The following is a 22,176-nucleotide window of genomic DNA, read 5'->3' as shown; positions in this document are numbered from 1 at the left end:
TAAGTTCTGTACTATGGTGGCATCTGAAGACAAACTGAGATGTGTCCAAATGGTCGTGTTCCTCGATGAAGGCTGTCAGTTGAGAATTCATTGCTTTATCAATAATTTTTGCAGAGAAAGGAAGACGGGAAATAGGCCAGAATTGTTTAGGTTTGAAGGGTCCAGATTGGACTTCTTAAGGAGGGGGAGAATGGAAGCTAATATACATTTAGTAGAAAGGCGCCGGTACTGAGTACCTGACCGAAAGTTTTCGAAAGGTGTTCTGAAATGATTTCAGGTGCAAGAAGAATGATTTTTGGGGGACATGGGTCCAGGGGGAACCCAATTTTTTTTGAGTCATTAGTCTCAATACTTGAGTTGGGGAAAGAGCAGAAAAAGAGGATAGGATCCCATGATCTTCAATTCATCAACGAAACAATCGGCCGAGGACTTCATCAGGGTTTCTGTATTTCTTTGCAGCAGTATCACATTGAAGTCCAAGATGAATCAGTTCTTCCAGATATTCTTCAGAAACTCGTATTGCTCATAGTATCATAAGGAAATAACAGAAGGCCATAGATAAATAATGGAGCTTAATATCGACACCCCATGAGGTTCTGTAAGCCCAGACCGAATTATACGACGTGCCACCTCCGTCAAGTACCTTCTTCTGATTTCGGTATTGGAGAAGAGTATATTGAGAGTGACACCATTGAATTAGCCTGAGACAAAGTCATTTAAATGCATGACTCAATGCTTAACAATCAGGCCATTAGTATGATGCACATGGGGGTAGCTTTCCATTAGTGAAACAAGGACCAGCTGTACATAAATCAATCAAGCGTGGCTCACAAGGGGTAGTTGGGAACCAACTGCAAGGCTGTACCTGTCCATCGACCGTACAAGCATTTTTAAAAATCTTATCATGTAATGCTACATGGGTACTTGTATGAAAAAAATGAGGGAAAATTATGAACACTGGATAAAAAAAATAGCCCACTTGTTTTAGTTTAACAATATCAGACTTTGAACCCTTATGCATACATTTGCCTTAAACATTTGTATATATTTCGACGTGATGTATCATCATTACTCTTCCTGCACAAGCATTTTTTTTTAGTACTGCACCACTACTCAAACATTTGCTATACATCTTTATTTATTACAAAATGGATTGAATAAAATAATACACATGCTTGATCCACCAGTTTGTCAATAGTTGTCTTTCCAAAAACGTTCTTTTTTTTCAATATCCCTGTATTATTATGCCTGGGCTTCAAATGAACCCAATCTAATGAGAATTTATTACGCGAAGTTTTGCATTTGTACAATTAATCAAAAGTTGTGTTGGCATTTTTCTTCAAAAATGTTTTTGGTGCCCAACGTTTTTATTTACCTCAGCAGAATCTCCAATATCACCTGAATCAGAACTCTTTGACAGGATGGTTTTGCTGAACAAACAATTGCCACATTAGATTTAACACAAGAGGACCAACCTGTTCGAAGTGGTTTTTGCGCATTTCCAAAACTGCCAAATTATTGTATGCTTCGGCGTGGTCATTGTTATTTGCTAGGGCCAACTTGAAACACTGGTATGCCAAATTAAGGTCCCCAATTCCCTGAAAATCAAAAGGACATTGTTACCTGCATGGTATCATACTGACAGGCAAACAATCTCCATTCACCTTTAATTATCATTAAGCGTGTTGGAAGTGTATTATTTAGCAACACCGCCAATTCCTATTATCAATGATGCTGGAAAATATTCTCACTTTTATTGAACACTCTTTACATGAACATCTGTGGGTTCCAATAAGGCTAAAATCAAACCAGTGCAGCAGAACCTAAATAATATAAAGTAAGATATACTAGTTAGGAGCTTTCGCCAAATGTGCTTCTGGCAGTGCATTGATTCAAACCACCATATGGAAAGGTTAACTACTTGGCATCCTTGTTCTCCATCAGGCTCAAGCGCATATAATCATTACATTAATAAAAGTGGACAATTAATGCTTATGCATGCAATCTCATAGAAAAAACAAATGGAAACAATAGGAAACAGATAGGGTAGGAGTGTACAATAAAGAAAGTGAACTGTCACCTTCAGCTGGATCAATGCTGTTCACAATACCATCTAAGTTATGCAGTACCAACTAAGATCTTTTCATTTTTTCCACTAGCTTAGAGTGGGGCAAAGACTAAATGCTCTAACATATTGATTTCCTAACTCTTCAGTAGCCTTCCTCCATGAATGGTCAGGTGATCATGTGTGTGCCTCATTTTATCATAAAAGCATCCATCACCCGTATCATAGAAGAAGACCGTTCTTAACGGGCACTGGTATCTTCTTTTTGCAATAAAACATAGGGAGTCAGAAGCACTGCTTGTGCTTTCAGCTCCTCATTTTTAGGCACCATTCATCTTCGAGACATGTTAAAGCGGTCTTCTGTGCACCACAATTACAGGACGCCGAAGATCCCAAGCTGTTGGAGGTGGGCTGAAATGGAAAGAAATCCTGACATTTCTGAGGGGAAGTAGATACTCCTTATTCCCAAGGCCATACCCTTGTGATCAATGAGTCTAGGTATGTATTTTCTACTCCAGAAGAGATTAGTTGCAGTAGTTTAATTAATGGCACAGATGGTGGAATACTCTGGAGATTGTTTAAAAGTTCGCTGAACATTCTGGTAAGAAAACATATTGAGGGGATGATGAGGCAAGTATGATTAGACAAAGATTCTCATCATTTTGAGATGGCTGCTGTTGGTCATGGCACTTCATAGCGGAATTACCTATAAATGTTTTCTCCTCCTGGTTTTTGCGGTATCTCCTTCTGTGGCCTTAGGACTCGGGGCACTTTCCCACTGTAATTCAATGTAAAACTGTGCACACCCTTCCTACACATGCTAAGAAGTGGTGCTTACTTGATTGGTTTAGGTGTGGTACCTGTGAGTGCCATGTAAAAAGGTACACCACATACCCAGGGCAGCTACTGCACAGGCTAATGGTGGGACACGGCACTGATTGTACCACCCATCAGAATAGCCTTTCAAACATGTATCAAGCCTGCCATTGCAGGTCTGTGGGTGCTGAGTGACATCTATGCACAGGTTGGCATTTGTAACTTATTAGCCAACCCTGAATGGGCATTCAACTACCACTTAAGAACCCCTAGGGTAAGCCCTGAGGGCAGAGCAAGTAGTAGGCGAAAGGCAGGGCAGGTGCACAGGTAGTGAAGCACCCCCATGTGGGTATTCCCTGCTTAGGAGGGCGGCTCTTCCCTTTAGACAATGCATGGGCTTCCTAGGCCTTTAGTGGCCTTAGAGCACTGGGCACTTTCCCACTGTAAATGCAGTGTGAAAGTGCACACGTCCTTCCTACACATGTTAGGAAGTGGTGCTTACCTGATGTTTTTAAACATGTGTCAAAGCCTGCTATTGTAGGTCTGTGTGTGCGCAGTTGCACTTATGCTCAGGGTGGCCTTTCTAAACCACTGGGCATTCCTCAGGGGACCTTGCGCTACCATTAGGACACCCCTGGGGTAAGTCTTGAGGGGTGGAGAAAGTGGTAGTTGGAAGGCAGTGCAGGTAAACTTGTGTTCCCTGTACAGGTAGTGAAGAATCCCCATGTGTGTTTTCACTACCTACAAGGTTTGCTCTTCCATAGGCTAACATGGAGGAATCATTTACATTACTTCAAGCTGCAATAATGGCTTAAAGTGGAACAGCCTCATAATGTTTCCTATCATTGGATTCACAATGACAAAAACCTTCGTTTAGTAAAGAGGGATTTGTCATGAATAGCTTAAAAATGCCACATATAGAAAGTACGCCTTCTGTTGCTCTATAACTCTTTGTGTGCCTTTTGGTTTGACTTTGGGCCACACTGGAGGATGAGGGAGCACATCTGTACATCCCCCAGAGACAGCTATAAACATTGGGCATGTAACTGGAATGAAAGACTTCTGCCATTTGAGAGCCTGGCTGGATACATTGGAGGAAGAGGTTTCGACACTTCGCCTCTGGGAGCCAGATCTTGGCCTCAATAACGATTAAAAGATCTGCATTCCACTGCCCCACGGAAGATAGGAATGACATTTAGGGTAGACATCTGTGGTTCAAAGGGAAACCCTCTGAAAGACCTCCAACTTCAAGGTACACTATAGTATAACTATTGGTGCCATACTTCAGCAGGAGAGACAGTTCATTTGTGGAGAAGTGGGACCAGAGATCCTGGTACTGCATGGTGCATACTGCTAGAGGAATCTGTTGTGCATAAGGAGGATTACTGCCATTGGAAGGGACCTTGCACCTTTCATGAATAGTAGCTGGCCTGGGCAGACTACCTGCTGCTGGGTGGCACCCTTAAATGTACTTTCCAAGGGCCAGTTGGCTTGCCCCCTGTTCTCTAGTGGAGGTCTCAGGGACATAAAGGACCTCCCGTGAGGGCCCCACAACTTCTACTGGTGACACCTGGAGAGCGGTGCCCTCTTAAATGCCCATATCGTCTACTGGATCCCAACTGGTAGTGCGGTATGAGCGTGGAACTAAGAATTGTGCCTACAGACCCTATTGCCTTGTGTGGAGCTCCAAAAATTACTGACCGCATCTAAGGAGTGTGGCCATCAAGGGGGAAGATTTTCTTTATCTCCAGCCCGGGTCTGTACGTTGGTCGGGGTGAGCTGACTGGTGGAGTAGAGCTTGGGTCACGGAGTCTGCATGTGCAATATCAACTGACCTGCCAGATATCAGTGCTCAGTGGCGTATGTGTTTGTGTACACTCCATAGGGGCCTGCCTGATATCCGTGGCACCGCAAACCGGTGATGAGTGAGTGTGTGGGAGTGACTGGCTGTTATCACTTACACCACACGGCAGTGTTTACACATTGATTCCTTGCTAAATATTACGTTTGACATTGTTTTTTACCCCTGAAGCCTTGGCCTACGGTACTGCTTAAAAGTGTTGTCAATGTCTGTGTGTACACATTTCCGATATCATTGTTACCTGGGGTGCACACTATAACTGTGTGATATTGAATTATAACATTTGCAGGTGGGCTACGGTCTGACAACGTTTTGTACTGCATAAGGGTGTTGGGGGGTAAAATAGGATATTTCCCAAGTGTGCATATTACCGATGTTATAATTAACATGGTTGGGCCTAGAATTGCTAGTGATGTTTCCTAATGTGATTTATGCTCAGAAATACATATTATACAGCTTATAGAGCGCCGGGTTACTCCAAACGGGGTGTTCCCGTGTGCTAGCACACCAGATTAGTACCCAGGGGCTGGGCCAAAACCACCCACCCACCCTGCAGCTAGAGCCCCCTATGGAACAGCTACATGGGACCTATTTCCGGCAATCAGGAGGAGAACGGAAAAGCCACGTCTTAAGTTTTTTCTGAAACACAGTCCCCGACGGGCACGTTCTTAGGTCAACAGGGAGGTCATTCCAGGCTTTCGCCGCAAGGAAGCCAAAGGAACTCCCACAAGCCCGTACCTTCCGAACCTTATGCACAATCACCTTTGCCGTGCCCAAGGACCTTAGGCAAAGTGCAGGTCTATAGGCGGTAAGAAGGGAGGTGCAAAAAGCCAGGACCTTTCTTATTGAAGATCCTGTGAGCGAAACACAAGGCCTTAAAGGTGACTCTAGCCTGTACAGGAAGCCAATGTAATTTCCTCAGATCCTCTCCCACCGCAGCCCATCTAGGAATGTTCAGAATTAGGCGAGCTGCAGCGTTCTGAACTTTCTGCAAGATGTACAGATTTTTTTGGGTCACCCCTAGGTACAAGTGGTTACAGTAGTCTAGACGCGACGTAACAAGAGCCTGTATAATAGTCCGTCTAGCCTCAACTGGGAGAAGATTCAGAATTTTACGCAGCATCCTAAAAGTGCCAAAACAGGCACCTGCCACCGCTGATGTCTGTTAGAAGAATGAGAGGGAAACATTAAACCGCACTCCTAGATTCTTAACCTTGGCCTTAGGGATCGGGGATGGCCCAGCTCCTACGGCCACCACATGTGTGACCACAGGGAGGGCTGCTTACCGACTACCATCCCCTCCGTCTTACCAGCATTCAGTTGCAAGCAGCTGAGCTTCATCCAGTTGGCAAGCTCCCCAAACAGATCTTGAACTTGGCAGCCGTTCCTGCCTCCTCTTGCTCCAGGGTAACAATCAGTTGTGTATCATCAGCATATGATACCAGTTTTACCCCATTTCTCAACATAACGTTTGCCAAGGAGCGCATATAAATATTAAATAGGGTAGGACTGAGAGCAGAACCCTGTGGCACCCCTTGTGAGAGTGGACAGACTCTGGATTCAAAAGGATGCTGTTGAACCTCGAGGGATCTATTCTCCAGATAATGTTTAATCCAACTCCATATCACTCCACCGACACCGGCCTCCCTCACCCGTTCTAGAAGAAGGCCGTGGGAGACCGTGTCAAAAGCGGCACTCAGGTCTAGGAGGATCAGAGCAGTAGTTCTTCCCTCATCAACAGCCACTTTTAAAGCCTCAGAAGCAAAAAGAAGGACCGACTCGGTACTATATAGAGGTCTAATCCCTGACTGTGTTTCATGAAGTACTTGTCTCTCTTCCAGGAATAAAGACAATTGACTGTTAAGATGCTTCTCTGCAATATTAGCCACATAAGGTAGTAACGATATGGGTCTAAGATTTTCTGGGAGAGCAGGGTCTAGGGAGGGTTTCTTCAACAATGGAACCACCATGGAATCCCTCTCTATTTCACCTTGCATCTGGTCCGACCACCACCTTATCTCTTTTTCCCTAGCCAAACCCCCTCGCCCCAAAAACATCTGGGTTCGAGCATGGGGCCGTGTCAACCCGGAAGACCTCTCCTCCCTTCTTATCACTTCCCTCCCCTCCCTGCAGGGCCTCTCTAACCTCTCCCAGGTTGAGGCCATAGATCAGTGGCTCTCCGCTGGCAGTGACTCTGTTGCCCCGCTCAAACGTATTACTTCCAAGCGTGACAAGGATGCCAACCGGTGGTTCAACGCAGAGCTTAAGGCCACCAAACTTACTGTACGCCGCGCGGAGCGGGTTTGGAGGAGAAGTTATTGCCCCACTTTAAGACTGGAGTATACCAACATCCTTACCCAGTACAAAAAAGACATCTTGGCGGCCAAAACCGCCTACTTCTCCTCCAAAATCCTTGCGGCAGAAAACCAGCCTAAGGAGATTTTCACGATTGTCCATAACCTGGCGTTCTCTGACAGAACAACTTTGAAGCCCGCCCCCTCCGAGGAACTCTGCCACTCCCTCAACAACTACTTCATCCATAAAATTTCTACTATTAAAGCTAATATCCCGCCCCCTTCTCCCTCCTTTGTTGACCCCCAATGCCCCCCTCCCAAGGGACAACTCACTGCCCTCCCCCCATATCTAAGGAAGCCGTGTCTTCCTTGGTACCTTTGGTTACATCTGGCTCTCCACTCGACCCCTGTCCTGCTCACATCCTCCGTCACATCTTTGTTTCCTGCCCGGATCCTCCCCTTCACCTCCTCAACAGCTCTCTGGCTAAAGGTGTGGTTCCCTCCCCCTTGAAGTCTGCGGTTATTGTGCCGATTTTAAAGAAACCTGGGGCAGACCCCTCTGTCCCTGCCAATTTCCGCCCCATCTCCCTCTTACCTTTTCTGGCAAAGGTGCTCGAGCGCCATGTCACCGGCGCTTTGAGCACCTTTGTAGAGACTCATGGAGCTCTCGCTCCCCGCCAGGCCGGCTTCCGCCCCGCACACTCCACGGAGTCCGTTGTTATTTCGGTCTTGGACAACCTCAGGGAGGGTATGGATACCAACCGGCGCCAGGCCCTTGTGCTCCTCGATCTCTCAGCCGCCTTTGACACGGTGGATCATACCATCTTGCTTTCCCGTGTCAGGGCGGCCGGGATCGGAGGGACTGCCTTGGTCTGGCTATCATCCTTCCTGAGTGACCGCACCCAGGCCGTCCGCCTGGGTGATTTTACAGCGGACGTCCGAAAAGTCCAGTGCGGGGTTCCCCAAGGCTCCTCCCTTTCCCCCCTCTTGTTCAATCTCTATATTGCCCCTCTCATCTTTTCTCTTCAACAAATGGAGGTCGCCGTATTTAATTATGCGGATGACCTCCAGCTGGTCTTTAACCTCTCCTCTTCCCCCTCCTCTGTCCTTAATTTTCAATCCGTCATGCTCCACATCCGGGACTGGATGAACCACAATCACCTTAAACTCAACCCCGACAAGACCGAGCTGGTGTTGACGGGTGGTTCATCCAGCCCCTGGTCCCCTCTCTTCTGGCCCCCCTCTATTGGCCCCTCTCCGGAACCCTCTAACTCTGTTAAAACCCTCGGCATAAAGCTCAACTCTCAACTCACCCTTCACTCCCAGGTCAGCTCTGTGGTATCTTCCTCTTTCCTTTCACTGCGTACTATACGCAGGGTGTCCCGTTTCTTCACCTTCTCAGCTCTCAAACTCATCACCTTAGCCATGGTGGTGTCCCGCCTGGACTACGGCAACGCCCTATATGCAGGTATCCCTGCATATAGTTTACGGCGTTTGCAGCAGATACAAAACCAGGCGGCCCGCCTGGTCTTCAATCTTCCCAAATTCCACCGTTCTTCCCCTCTCTTGAAATCCCTGCACTGGCTCCCTGTGCGAGCCCGAATCCAATTCAAGCTCGCCTCCATCACTTTCTTGGCCCGACTGGACCTGGCTCCAGCATTTATCTCCTCAGAGATCACCCCCTATGTACCCACCAGGGAACTCCGCTCGTCCTCCCAGTCCCTCCTCACTATCCCACGCTACCGGACAAAGAAGTGGGGAGGTTCGAAATTTGCTACCCTTGCCCCGATCCTCTGGAATTCCCTTCCCTTGGATCTGCGATCCACCGCCCTGTACCCGCAATTTCGCAAACATCTCAAAGCCCACTTGTTCACAAAATCCTTTGATTAAATCCCCAGCAGTGTCCCCCGTTTTTTAGCCCTGGATCTGGTTAGCAGCAGCGCCAAGAAACCGCAGGTGAACGAGCGCTCTACAAGTATTTTAAAACTCAAACTCAAACTCAAACCATGGCATGCTTCCAATTACTAGGGATCTCACCTGAGCTAAAAGAGAGGTTCAGGAGCGAGGTAAGAACCGTAGCAATTACTTCTTCCCCTAACCCCGCGTATTTTGGGGGGGGATCGGGTCCAAAGGCGATCCAGATTTAACTACCTCGATGAGTTTGAGAACCTCACTTACTCCAGGATGCGATTCCTGATACTTTAAGGGAAGGCAGCGTAGATTTTATCAATCTTGCTCATAAAAAAGTCTGCCACCTGATTGCAATAATACGAGGAGGCTGGCATTGTAGCTGTCACACGATCTAAAGAGGACAGTTCTTTCACTACATTGAAGATGTTATTGGTAGAATTTTTAGCTGCTTCAATGTGCTCAATGTAGAACTACCTCCATATTCTCCTAACAGCCAGGTATAGCACCCTGTTGTCATTCAAGTAGTTCCCCCTCCATCGGCCTTCAAGGCGCTTACATTCCATCTTTAGGAGAGCCAGTCCACTGCAAACCAATTAGCGGAAGGAGTTTTACAGGTGCTTTTACCTGGTTTCAGGGGAATGATGGAATCAACTGCCTCAGTACTTAGCGCATCCCATTTCCGAACCATGGAGAGCGCCAACCGCTTTCCTAAATTGCAGGGGATCTGTCTAGTGAAAGTGTTGTAAAAGAGAGGACAAAGTGGTCAGACCATACTATGGGCACTGGTGGCAGAGCTTTTACCAGGGCACTGTTAGTGAAAATGTTATCAAGCGTATGACCTTTATTGCATGTGAGGGTGTTAACCAAGTGAGTTAGACCCATCACCTGTAACCCTTGAATCAGCTCCTTGGAATCTCTGTTATCTTAATCTTCCAAATGAAGATTCAGATCCCCCAACAAAATAAAGTTAGGATAACGAATAATATAGGGGGGCACTGTCTCAGCTAGATCATCAAAAGGCCCTCGCCGGGCGGTCTATACAGAAGAAGCCCTTCATAAGAGCTAGTACTATTCATAGCCAGACTGAAAAAGGCTGGGCAGCGTTATTTTAGACATCTTCAACTGAAATTCCTTTCTAAATATCTTGGCGAGACCCCCCCCCCCCACCTGCCCAAGTCGATTGACCCTAAGAATAGCATACCCTTCAGCAGAGCCGATTGCTCAATTAGCCACGTTTCCATCAGAAAAAAACCCCACTGGTTTCTGGTCAGTGAGTAGGCCATACATTCCTAGGCTGTGTTTGCTAAGAGACCTACAGTTAAGGGAAAGGCAAAGCAGAGGGTCTCAAGCAGTGCACATTACTTTACCACCCCTGACTAGGGTAAACCGGAAGTCACATTGTGCACAGCTCCCTACGCAGTAGTCAACTGCTATAGAATGGAGGCAATTCGAGCCTGCAACTCTTCTAAGGCCCAGCAGTTCTGCAGAAGTACAAGTATAAACACCTGGCTGTTCAGAAAAAGATCCAGGGGTCCTGGCCCCTGGCGCCGTCCTGGCGCAGACGGGCTTTCCTTTGGGGCGCCAGCGGCGCATCCGCTGCGTGCCCGTTTGATCATCGGCTAAATAGTGTGTGTGTTGGGAGCACTAGACCGCTCCTGTAGCACCATACACTCCAAGGCGGAAGTGAGAGGCCGGACGTGCGGCCGGAACACTGAGGATTACTCGCAGCGCCCTCGGCACAAACTGCACCAGCCGTGACGGACCGGGGCGAGAGTATCCTCGGTGCAAGAAGAAGCAAAACCCACTTTCCGAGAGTAGCCCTCACCCACTAACAATTATTAAAAACAAATTAATACAGGCTAAAAACTGTACACAGTGCGCATTGAGGGGTGTTTAAAAAAGTTTCAAAGAGTGGCAGTTAGCAGCGCACACAAGCGGAGCAGCGCCAAGGACTAACTGGTGTCCATGTTGTTCATGTTGTATTAATTAATGTGTGTGTTGAATACAAACTATTTAAATACACCCCACATGAAGTCTCTTTTGTGTCGCTCAATGTATTTATTCTGTGAGAGTACAGTGCTAATGCTTTACACTTTACCTCTGTGTTAAGCCTGACTGCCAAGTGTCAAGCTACCCAAGGGTGACCGCAGGTTATACACTGAGTTTAATCACCCGCTTCCGACAGGAGTGGTAGGCTGAGTCTGGCTAGGGCCTCGCCTCAACAATACAGAACTTGCCACTTCCAACAGCTGCTACCAACCCTCATGCATTTAGAAAAAGTGCATACTGTGAGCTTAAGGCTGAATGGCAAGACTTAATTCTACCATGTTATTTGTTCAACACAAACCACTAGGGGAAGCAAGTCCACTCTGAGAATTTGGACCACTACAATGTAAAGGAATTGCTGAAGACCAGAGATTTGATATATCTATGACATCAAATACTAAGCTTGTTGAAATAGCTATCTTCCGATGATGCATGATTCTGCACTCCCAGTTGATCTCGCGATTTTACAAAAGACTGGATGTCTAGGACAGTAATATGAAGATCCCTACATCTATTTCTAAGCAGGAATTGTCGGTCACATTTAAAATCATGCATTAACTTAGATTTACCTTGCATTTGGACTATTAAAACCTATAATGGAAACCATTACGGCTACTGCGTGGACATGATACTGAAAAAGAGGCAAAAGAAGAAGACAGAAGAGAACATATTCAAACCTTTAGAGAGGATTTTGCTGTTTCTTAGTGGCAACTTTCAACCAGACTATAATTTGTGTAAAGTATATAAGAGGAACTACATTTCTGAATCCTCTATATTCGCCAAGACAAGTAAAACAGAAGGAAGGTAAGGTTCTGTAAAGAAAATAGTCTATATCACCCTCATTCCTTCCAGGCAAGCAGCAAGCACCACAAAAGTACTGAAAAAATACAATAGTTGTGTATTGGAGATCAAGGAACAGATTGCCAACTACATACATAAAGGTAAGAGTAGTGTCAGAAGGGTTCAGGGAACAACACATCCATGAGAAGTCCAGTAACCAGGGCTTACACAGCAGGTAGATGTCATTTGATGACTAGGCTCCAGGGCTCTTTTCTGAAGTGGAGGAGGGATCGTCAATGATGGATTTCAACAGATGTGTTGCTCCACATCATTGGGAGTGAAAAAGAAGATATCTGATCTTATTCCTACAATAGATAATCTTCAGCCTGGCAATGTTCTCACACAATGCCTCATTGTTATCCCACTACAGGTCTTAAACTTAGACGACAAGCAGGACTGCAAGACCTAATTGGCTACCATGTCCGTGATGCCTCAGGTCTTTACAATAAAGTGAGTGGGCAGAAGGAGAAAAAAGTGATCTTGATGTTGAGTCATGCCTTTCAAGAGGTCAGTTATAGCATCAAGGTCATTTTTCAGGGTGGAATCAATGGATGAGTGGCAATAGAGCACAGCCTCCACTGAGTTGAGACAGGACCACTGCCTGGACAGCTGTTTTGAAGTAGTCCATTGTAAGTAATTACTTGACATTCTGGATCATCAAGCCCTTTTGATGGAATGCTATTTTTTTATTGGGTGTCACGGGCACCCTAAAGCAAAGGTGGAAGCTGATGTTGAAGCACAGGGATTTCAAGTATCCAGTTGTAGTATGAAGCCATCTAGACTCCTACTATCAAGAATTTCTGTACTTGGTGTTTACTAGCATTAGAAAACAAACTGTCTTGGTGGAGATATCTCTGACTCTAGCAATATTCTTCAGCCAGGCAATATTGTAGCCAGACATAGCTCTTCAGCATTGACCAGAAGACTCTCTGGGGTACATACACAATTTAAAAATTACTGGAAAGAGTTTGGAGCCCTGGGAGATCCGGTCTATCTTAAGAAATAGGCACAGTTTTGGAGGAAGTCACCTGAACCAGCTGAGCTCTGTTCTTCAGGTATGACACAAACCGCTGAATAACAATTGTTCAAGCCAATCCAGAATGTCAGGGTGCCAAACAGACCAGGTTACGCTTATGGCAGCATGACTATTCCCTTTACTTGTTGAGGCATCAATGATGTATGTTTGTAGTAGGAAGGCTCTATGATGGATTACTTGTGGTAGACAGCAGGGTGAGGAAGGCATCCCGTAAGATCTTCACCTATGGGAGGCTGGAATCACAATGGGAGGTGTTGTGTGCAGAGCTGGTGGAAGTTGTGATGAGGATGAACACTTCTGTGCTGGATGCTGGGTTGTGACCTTGTGGTTAATAATGGGGGTGGCAAATAGTGATCTGAATGACAGGCATGGGAAAGTGACATGAGAACAACTCAAAGAAAAAAGAGCCATTTTTTTGCTGGATTCTTTTTAGGGGATGACACATTGCCACATCATGGCTAAGTCACCCTGTCAACATGTCGGAGGCTGATGTCTTGCAGGACCAAGATACTAAGGAGGTCAGCCACATTTCTTTAGTGCAGCTGGTTTCAAGATTACTTTCAGTAATGAGACTGACCAGGTTGGTTTTACTGAACCTCTTCAGTGAGGTGCAGCTGGAGACTTGCAGCACAGGGAGCAATCAGACCCACACTGGGGCAATATCCATAACACCAGGGACGTACAACTGACAGAAACAAATAAGTGATAGGTGAAATACCTTTATGACCTAGGAGGCAAAAACAGTGAAATTGCTCGTCCTCCTTTAGCCAAGGAAGGCCAATTATTGTTGTGCCCTGAGAAGGCTATTAATAAAGTGAGGTTTCAGTGGGAAAGTCAAATGTAATTCTTTCCACAATTTTGTCTAGAGGGTGTCTCATGCTCCAAGCTGGAGAATGCCAGATAAGGAAATGTGCAAGAAAGGTGGAGAAAAATGTGGCTGACTTTTCAAATGTCTGATGCACATATCAGTCAATGTTCATGGCTGCGGCTTACAGATATAAACTTAGATCTCCAGCACTAAACTCTGCATTTTGTATTTTGAGAAAGGAGGATGTTTGACACCACACAGATGGTGCCACAAAGAAGTGAGAAGCTTAGCCTCAAACCAGTAGGCTTGAAATGGAAACAGAGAGAGCTGGTGAAGCCTAAATCCAGAGGACCTTTGATTCAATTAGTACGTTTTCCAATGCAAACCCCCTACAAACACTACTTACCTGGTTTACCCTTTTTCATTTTTTTACCTGAATGCTGTTTGGGTCGGATGTAAGAATTAAGAGTTTCATTTGGAGAGATTCTTTTCATCAAAGTATCACTTTAATTAATGCTTTCTACAGCCAGATAATACTATTGTTGAAGTAGATGACATTTTGCATATTCTTCATCTTTGGAAAATCAATGGAGTCAGAAGAGTCGGAGTTCAAGCAGAAATTATCATCAAAAGCTCTCCAATCTCTCACATAGTGGTAACAGGAGAAGCACATTTCTGATGCCTCCATAACAATATAACAAGATGTGAAACTCATATGACCCACTTGAAAGTCCATTGAGTTTGGTCAAAAAAAAAAATTCTGGAACTTGAGGATATGGGTCAGGGGCTTGTAGGGTGATGGTTAACCTAGTTATCAAGTCAGTCCTTCTCTCATTCAGATTAAGCACAGTGCTATCGCTGACTAACAACACAAGCAACATGAGCTATCATAAATTACCAGGACAAGAGAGATCAAGAATCTCTTGAAGGGCTGTAGATGCAAGCCTGGAATATACACATAAGAGTGTGAAGAGGAAAATGCCAAAGCACATGTTTTAAGAAATCAAAGAGGCCATTAACAACACAAATTTGGAAGATAGGCTAAGAGTGATACCATTGTACCAGGTCCTCTCTTTGCAAGAGAAATAAAATGCTAAATGCTATGAGTCCAGGACCTAATCCCTTTTTTGATCAGAGATCTTTAGTTATGCTTTTATCTTAATTTTTCCTCCTGTCTCAGAGTATTTAGACCACAATAACCTTTGCATTGGCACATCACTGGTAGTTGCTGGACCTCAGTTTACAGGAGGAATCAGCTCCTGTCCAAAATAAACAACAGCTTTCACTAAAACAGAGTTACACTACTGACATTGACTGCAAGACCATTGGATGCCTGCAAAATGGATATGTATATATTTCTACAGTCCATTGGAACTCCTGATGTGGCAGACACCTGATGATGAAAGCCACTGAAAGGTGACGGGAGGGTCTCTAAGATAGATATAATGGCATTCCTATCAGGGTCCCAACAAAGGCTATATAGCGATGCCGATAAATTGGGCAATCCATCGGTCTGCTGCTGGAATGAGGCAAATAGGACTCTGATTTAAGGACGTCGACAACAGGGGGCAAATAGGGAAATCGTGTGAAATTAGCAGGGTGTTTTTTTGGATACCTGTTAGAAATGAGTGTCCTTAGTCAGCAAGGGTTTACATCCTTATCCACGTAGGGACACTTCCTTCTAGTCAGGATAAGGGAGTTACACTATTAAAATAACCCCTGTTCACCCCCTTGGTGGCTTGGCACGAGCAGTCATGCTTATCTTGGAGGCAGTGTGTAAAGCATTTGCACATAACCAACAGTAATACAGTGAAGGCACTAGAAAAGGACAACACCAGTTTAGAAAAATATCCAATATTTTTATATATCCAAAACAAGACCAAAACTGATAAAAAACATACCACCATACAGTTCTCAGAAATCTTCACTAATCAAAATAGACTTGAAATACAGTTCCTTGAAGTTGATCAATCCGTCTGGGGCTATTACGGCATCGTGAACAACAAATCCAAAAATTCTGGCTGACCGCAACATCGCGGGCCAGCTACGGTGTCAGGAAGACCCACAAAACAGTACCTTTAGAAATGTAGGTCGTCAGCGACCTCTCGATGAGCCCCGAAGGGCCGGCATCAGCAGTCGTCCGTTCCAGAGGTCGGTGCAGGAGTCGTCGGACTCTTGAAGTCACAGGTATCGCAGATCAAACTCCTTATGGTTGAAGTCGGGCACGCCGACAGGCATCGGGCTGTGGTGCGAAGTGCAGCGGTGCAGTGCCCTCAGGTCTCGTTGCAGGTAGCGGGTCGGTGATGGTCGTCCAGTGATACCGGTGAGACCAGGGCTGCGGTGCGTAGTGATGCGGTGCTGGCAGGTCATGGTGCAAGTAGCGGCGACGTAGCTGAAGCAATGTGGTCGGCCAACGAACTGGAGTTGATGGTGTCGGTGGGCCAAGGCTGCGGTGCAGGATGAGGACAGTTCATCGTGTAACTTACAAGCGGTGCCCTTGAACCAAGGTGCAAGCAGCGGTGCCAATGTCGGCGTGGAGCGACGTTGTCAAGGACACCAAGGCGACGGAGTGAAGCAAGGCGTTGTGAAGTGCGGTGCCCACAGGTCATGGTGCAAGCACCGGCTCGGTGGCAGCACCAGGTAGCATCGTCAGTGAGACCAGGGTTGGGGTGTAAAGTGCGGCGATGCCCTCTGCGGTGTCTTCAGGACAGGGAGTCAGCAGCGGTGTCGTTGATGGCGTCAGGTTGCTTTTCTTCTGTTGCAGCACTAAACACACAATCCCCATTGCTGGTAACAGATAAACTTGAAGTCTTTGCTGTTCCTGAGACTTCTTGAACAGGGGGCAAGTTCTACCTCAAGCCCTTGGAGAAACTCACAAAAAGGAAGCTGCAGAAAGTTCAGTCCAGGCCTTTCACTGTCCAAGTTAGAAGCAGCCACTGCAGGCCAACACAGCAAAGCACGGAGCAAAGTGGTAGTCTCTCCTCATAGCTTCTCCAGCTCTTCTTCTTGGCAGTCTTTCTCTGAAATCGTTTCTATCCCAGAGACTTCCAACAGGAGCCAAGCTCTACTTCATGCCCTGTGAGAAAACTCTAACAGCAGGATGATGAAAGTACACTCCAGTCCTTTCCCTGCCCCAGACAGAAGTAGCAAGCAGCAGGCCAACACAGCACAGCACGCAGCAAAGTTGCAGTTCCTTCTGACAGCTTTTCTAGCCCTTCTTCCTGGCAGGTTCCTTAGTTCAGCAGTAATCTTAATCTCTGGGCCCCAATATTTATACATCAAAATCCTTTGTTCTCTGGAGGCACAGAGTGCCTGTCCTCAGCCAAAACCAGTACTGTCGCATCTGGCCCAGCTTCCCCGCAGGAGGTGGAGACAACATTGTCCAAGGCAGACTGGGCCTATTCGGGTGTAAGGGAAATCTATTCCCACTACTCTGAATGCAGCCCAGGTCCATTCAGCCTAGCCCTGACTCATTCAGGAAAGGCAGGACTTCACTAACAGGACAGGCTACACACATCAGGCCATGTCCTAACTTTCACATACACTGCACCCTGCCCACAGGGGTACCTTGGGCCCACTTTAGGGGTGACTCACATGTAAGAAAAGAGAGGATTAGGGCCTGGCAAGTGAGTGCACTTGCCAAGTCGACATGGCAGTACCAGACTGCACACAGGCTCTGGAATGGCAGGCCTAAGTTACCTTTTCAGGGCTACTCTTGTGGGTGGCACAATCAGTGTGGCAAGCCCACTAGTAGCATTTGATTTACAGGCCCTGGAACACTCAGTGCACTTTACTAGGGGCTTACCAGTAAATCAAACATGCCAATCATGGAAACACCAATCCATAATACAAATTTCACAGAGAGATTATGCCCTTTAGCACTGAATAGCAGTGGTAAAGCGCCCAGAGTCCTAAAACCAACAACAGCAGGTCAGGAAAAAATAGGAAGAAGAAGCAACAAATTTGGGGATAACCCTGCAAAAAGGGCCATTTCCAATGATACCTACATGCGATGTGTGTCTAATAGTAATGTACATCACAGGCACAAGTCAGAGAATATGTGCTGAGTGCGGGATTGTCATCGCTGTCTTAGGAACAGGCAATAGAATTAGATGCATCTTTGACAGCGGAAAAGCTGACAGAGGTGGGTTGGAGATGCAGGATAGCAGAACACCAGGTACTGATAGTTTTCCACCAGAGGATACTCAACTCAAGGTAAAAATGTCGACATTGAACCTCCCATAGGAGCATAGGGGCCTAACAATACCAGACCTCAAACTCTATTGCTTAGCAGCACCGCACCAGCACTTGCCACAGCAGCTGAGTCCATCCCAAAGTCAGGAGCAGTCCCATAGGGGACTTCGCTAGATGCGATAGTGATGTTAAAAGGTGTGGTAGCACCGGGCACAGTGCCTTTGATAAGATTAATGTCACCGGTGTGGCCTTGCAGCAAATCATGGGTGGCACTCAGTTTGTGTGGGAACTACCCAAACCTCAAAGCACATCAGTGACAGACCAATATAAGACAGTGGTTCGAAGGAGGGCTTTAAGTACAGGGTGATTTATTCACTGGAGAGAGCATTCTAACGTTTGAGAAAGTACATGTGTTTCTGGAAGTAAGTGTCCTGTAGGTCCAACACCACTATCTAATTTCCAGGGTAAATTTGTACTTCGGGAGGAAGGCATTTAAAGTGCGCAGGTCTAAAGTAAGACAAATGTCTCTGTCCTTCTTTGGCAACAGAAAGTAGCGGGAACAACCACAATCTACTTCTGGTGCGGGCACCCTCTCAATATCTCCTTTGGCCAAAAGGGCTCGCACTTCCTGCCGTTAGACGGACAGCTGGTACTCCGTCAGCCCTTATTTGGATGGTGGAAGGTGTGGCAGAGTGGCATGGAAGAGCAAGGGGTACCTTTTCCAGACTATCTACAGGAACCACTTGTCAGACATTATAGTCTGCCAACCCGGTGGGAATCACTGGATCCTACCTCCAACCGGGTGGATGGTTTGGTAGGTGAGAATTTTTCGGGCAATGGGCAGAGTGGTTCGCTGACCTTTGTGAATACCGGTGCTCCCCGATTTGATGCAGCACCCTAATTCCTTTCCTTTGGTCCTTGTTGACCCAGGCGTCCGCCTAATATATTTTGGCCCTCTTCAGTTTCTGCTCTGATTTAAACATAGCTGAACTTTAAAGGCAATTCGATTGCCAGATGCCAGTTCTACACATGAGTTTGTGCAGCCTTATAATTGACAACGGTTCCAGCAATTTATTTTACTTTTCTAAGCACCTGGGGCCCTTCTGGAATGTGGCCTTGTGTTCCTCCCTTCCTCCATAGCTTTTCCTTAAAGACAATTCAATTGCCTAATGCTGTTTTTACATATGGTACAAACAATCATTTCTGGAGCATCACAATTGATGCCAGCTTTTCACATATCGTATCTTCGTACACCTCACTTATTGCAGGACCCTATATCCACTTCAATTTGTACCCCGCATTACAAGATACAGCCTTCCATTATTGTGTATGCTCAGTTATCACTCCTTATGTCCTGATGACCCGTTGATACACCAAGGGTTAAAACACTGCCAACAATTATCTAGTTAAAAAGACATCCTTAAAATACTTTTTGAATATTTATTCTTTCAAACCTTTAATATTTCTCTGTAAAACTTGAAATTGCATTTTGTCTTTTAACTGGTCTTCTCATATTTGCAATCACCTTTCCGCTGTTTTTTTCACTTTTGATCACTGTGTGTTCACTTACTAAACTGAGCACCTATCTTTAAATATTTTAATTGTATCATATTATGTATATACATTAGCAAGATAAAATTATTTCTATACAGATTACTTTAGGCCATATCCAGTTACTTCACATCAAGTGCATATGGCAATATATTAATGTATGTTGCACTAATCTGATGGGTTGGTTTCCCAGAATGATAACTATATATACCTTGTTTCTTTGATCGTGTGCTCCACTAAGTGCATGCTAAAGGGGATTGGTAGGTGAGACTGCTTGGAACCATGGACTGAGTGGCTGACCAACTGTAACTGTGGGATTTGATGGATACTACTGCCCAGCCGCAACAACTGCTAGGCACCATGCTGAGGCTGAACTTGGCTGGTGGTATGGGGGTACATCTGCCGAAGTTGTGAAAGAAACGTTAGGGTTTATGCAGTGGATGAGGAGAGGCAGGCCCAGGTAGTGTGCTCTGGCCCTGTTCACTTTGAACTGCTCCAGAGCTGAATCTGAATCTGCCCTGTCTCTAAACAGGCGAGTCCCATCAAAAAGCAGTTCCATTAGAGACACTTGGACATCACATGAAAAACCTACAGACTGCAGCCAGGCATGGTGGAAAATGGCTACCCACGTGGCAAGGACTCGCTAGATGGAATAGTTTGTATCCAAAACACAACAAATTTTGAACTGGGCCGCATCACAATTGACCTGTATAACTTGGGACAGAAATGGTCAGAAGTCTCCTGGGACAACTGGGAGCACCTGAGACATCGAATCCCAAAAGCATGGGAACAGCTACTCAGCAGGAAACAGCACTGATATCAGGGATATAAGTAGGCTTACTGATGCACATAACATAATGCAGAGTGTTCTTTTGTGCATACGAAAATTGGTACGCATCAATAGAAAGTTATATAGTTGTTATTATTTAAAGCAGATGTATTTTATAAAATCTGAGTGTCACTAAAGTGTTAAATATGGCTGTTACTCCCTGAGCATACATATTTTATTCGAGGCATGTTATTACTAATGTGGGACTTTCCAAAATTGTTCATTTTTCCCCTGCCTGATCAGTTTAAACAATGTATACGCACTCCCAGGATTATCAATTGTTTCAAGGTGTCGAGGCCAATAGCAGTTTGTACGTCATCATACCAGTTATCCACATGGTAATATTGACCAGCCTCATCCGCATCATAATCATTGTCTCATTTTGTGCCAAACAAGGCAGGTAGAATGGCGATTTAACATCAGGCACAACAGGCTGAGGTTTTATGGCAACCGAACGTGGTCTCAGTCAATGTTGTAGCGGTGGAAGCTTGGACCCAGAGAGAACAATGGGCACCTCCTTTTCTGGTGTCGAATGAGTAGGCATTGGCATTCCAAGAACCAGCGTGGGTTGCGGAGCCAGGAGGTGGAGTCTGTATGTGTGCCGGAAGCCGTCCTGGGATGGGTTTGGAGGGTCAAACTAGCACAGAGAGCGCACCCACCAGCGGCAACCCAGATGGAGGGCCTTGTGGCACCATGGGGCCTAAAGGCGTGCCAGCAGAAGTCAGAAGGAATCTGAAGAATCGGAGCATGGCTTTGCAGAATTCTTGGATCTGCCTCGGTCACAGATGGCCCCAGAAACTCGGGTAGTGCTGGGGCAAGTTGAGGAATGAACTATGATAGACCGAGTCTGTGCGCCCTCTCAGGAGTTTGAGAGTGGCAGGAAAGGGCAGCACCCCATTTCAAATTGTGCTTCTTCTTAAACATACCCCAAGATTTGGAGAGTGAAGAATATCGGCCCCAGAATATACTCCTGTAGCACCTAGACTGGAAAAGCAACAGACCTTTGGACATGGGGGTCTTCCGATGCATGGTGATGTAGAGCTTTGCCTCACTGTACCGTATGGCCTTTAAGTTCTTCAGAGTGCAGTCACTGGAGGCCTTCAAGTCATAGCTTGACCCCAAGCACCACAGGCAAACCTGGTCAGTATCTATCAGACATTTACTTACAACAGTCCATGCGGAACTAGAAACCTGTTGTCTTGGGAGGAGTAATTTGTCTAAAAACTGTCCTCAAAGAGTTGAGAAGTACCTAAAGATCTGGAACTGGTGGAGTGGAAAGAAAGGAATTGACATCAGAATACAGGAGTGGGGCCTGTATAGGCTGCACATGTTGGCTCCACAGTGGAACGTTGGCAGTGTGGAGCCGCAAAGTGCACAGAGGTCCTTCTCTTAAGTTTTTTGACCCTATCTAACACCTGGGAAATATAAAAAAAAGAAATCTGGGGTTAGAAGGCTCTATCAGAATACCCACATTCCATTAAAAAGGGCTAACAGACCATTTTTTAGATATGCCACGTACCCATTTTACTAAGATACTTTTCCAAAATCTGTCCCAATTGAGGCTTCAACTCGAGAGGGCCCTCTGGGTTAAACTGTACAACAACAAAAGAGTGACTAATGGTGCAAAAAAGTAAATAAAATAGTAGAATTTGCAACCAACTTCAAACTAAGACAATCTAACATAAGCCCCAGAAAGGTGTGATTAGGTGAAAAAACCTTAGTTTTTTAAAAGAACCCTCACTCACCAACCTAGTTGGTGACATGCTTCATCATGGGGGTCCCACTGGGGAGACCGAATGTCCCCCCAGTGAGCTACAACACCAGAATTACAGAGGAGCTTTTTTTTGTGTTGGACTTGTGAGGTGGTGCCCAAAATAAAGTGAGAGGTGGTTTAAAAGATGGCGAGCTGTTCCCTGTACTGACTT

The 22,176-nt window shown here is 45.8% G+C and overlaps 1 protein-coding gene across 1 annotated transcript in view; it reads right to left on the bottom strand.

Moving 5' to 3' along the window:
* The window catches only part of TTC8 (tetratricopeptide repeat domain 8), a 340,270-nt gene that overhangs the window by 52,184 nt on the left and 265,910 nt on the right, over window positions 1–22,176 (bottom strand). Inside the window, exon 12 of the mRNA XM_078660024.1 lies at window positions 1,476–1,598. Within this exon, the coding sequence (XP_078516150.1) occupies window positions 1,476–1,598 (123 nt within the window). The remainder of the gene's footprint in view (window positions 1–1,475; window positions 1,599–22,176) is intronic.

Source organism: Lissotriton helveticus, chromosome 9, assembly GCF_964261635.1.
Source record: "Lissotriton helveticus chromosome 9, aLisHel1.1, whole genome shotgun sequence".
Classification (NCBI taxonomy): Eukaryota; Metazoa; Chordata; class Amphibia; order Caudata; family Salamandridae; genus Lissotriton; species Lissotriton helveticus.
This window is presented reverse-complemented; position numbering and strand designations above follow the sequence as displayed.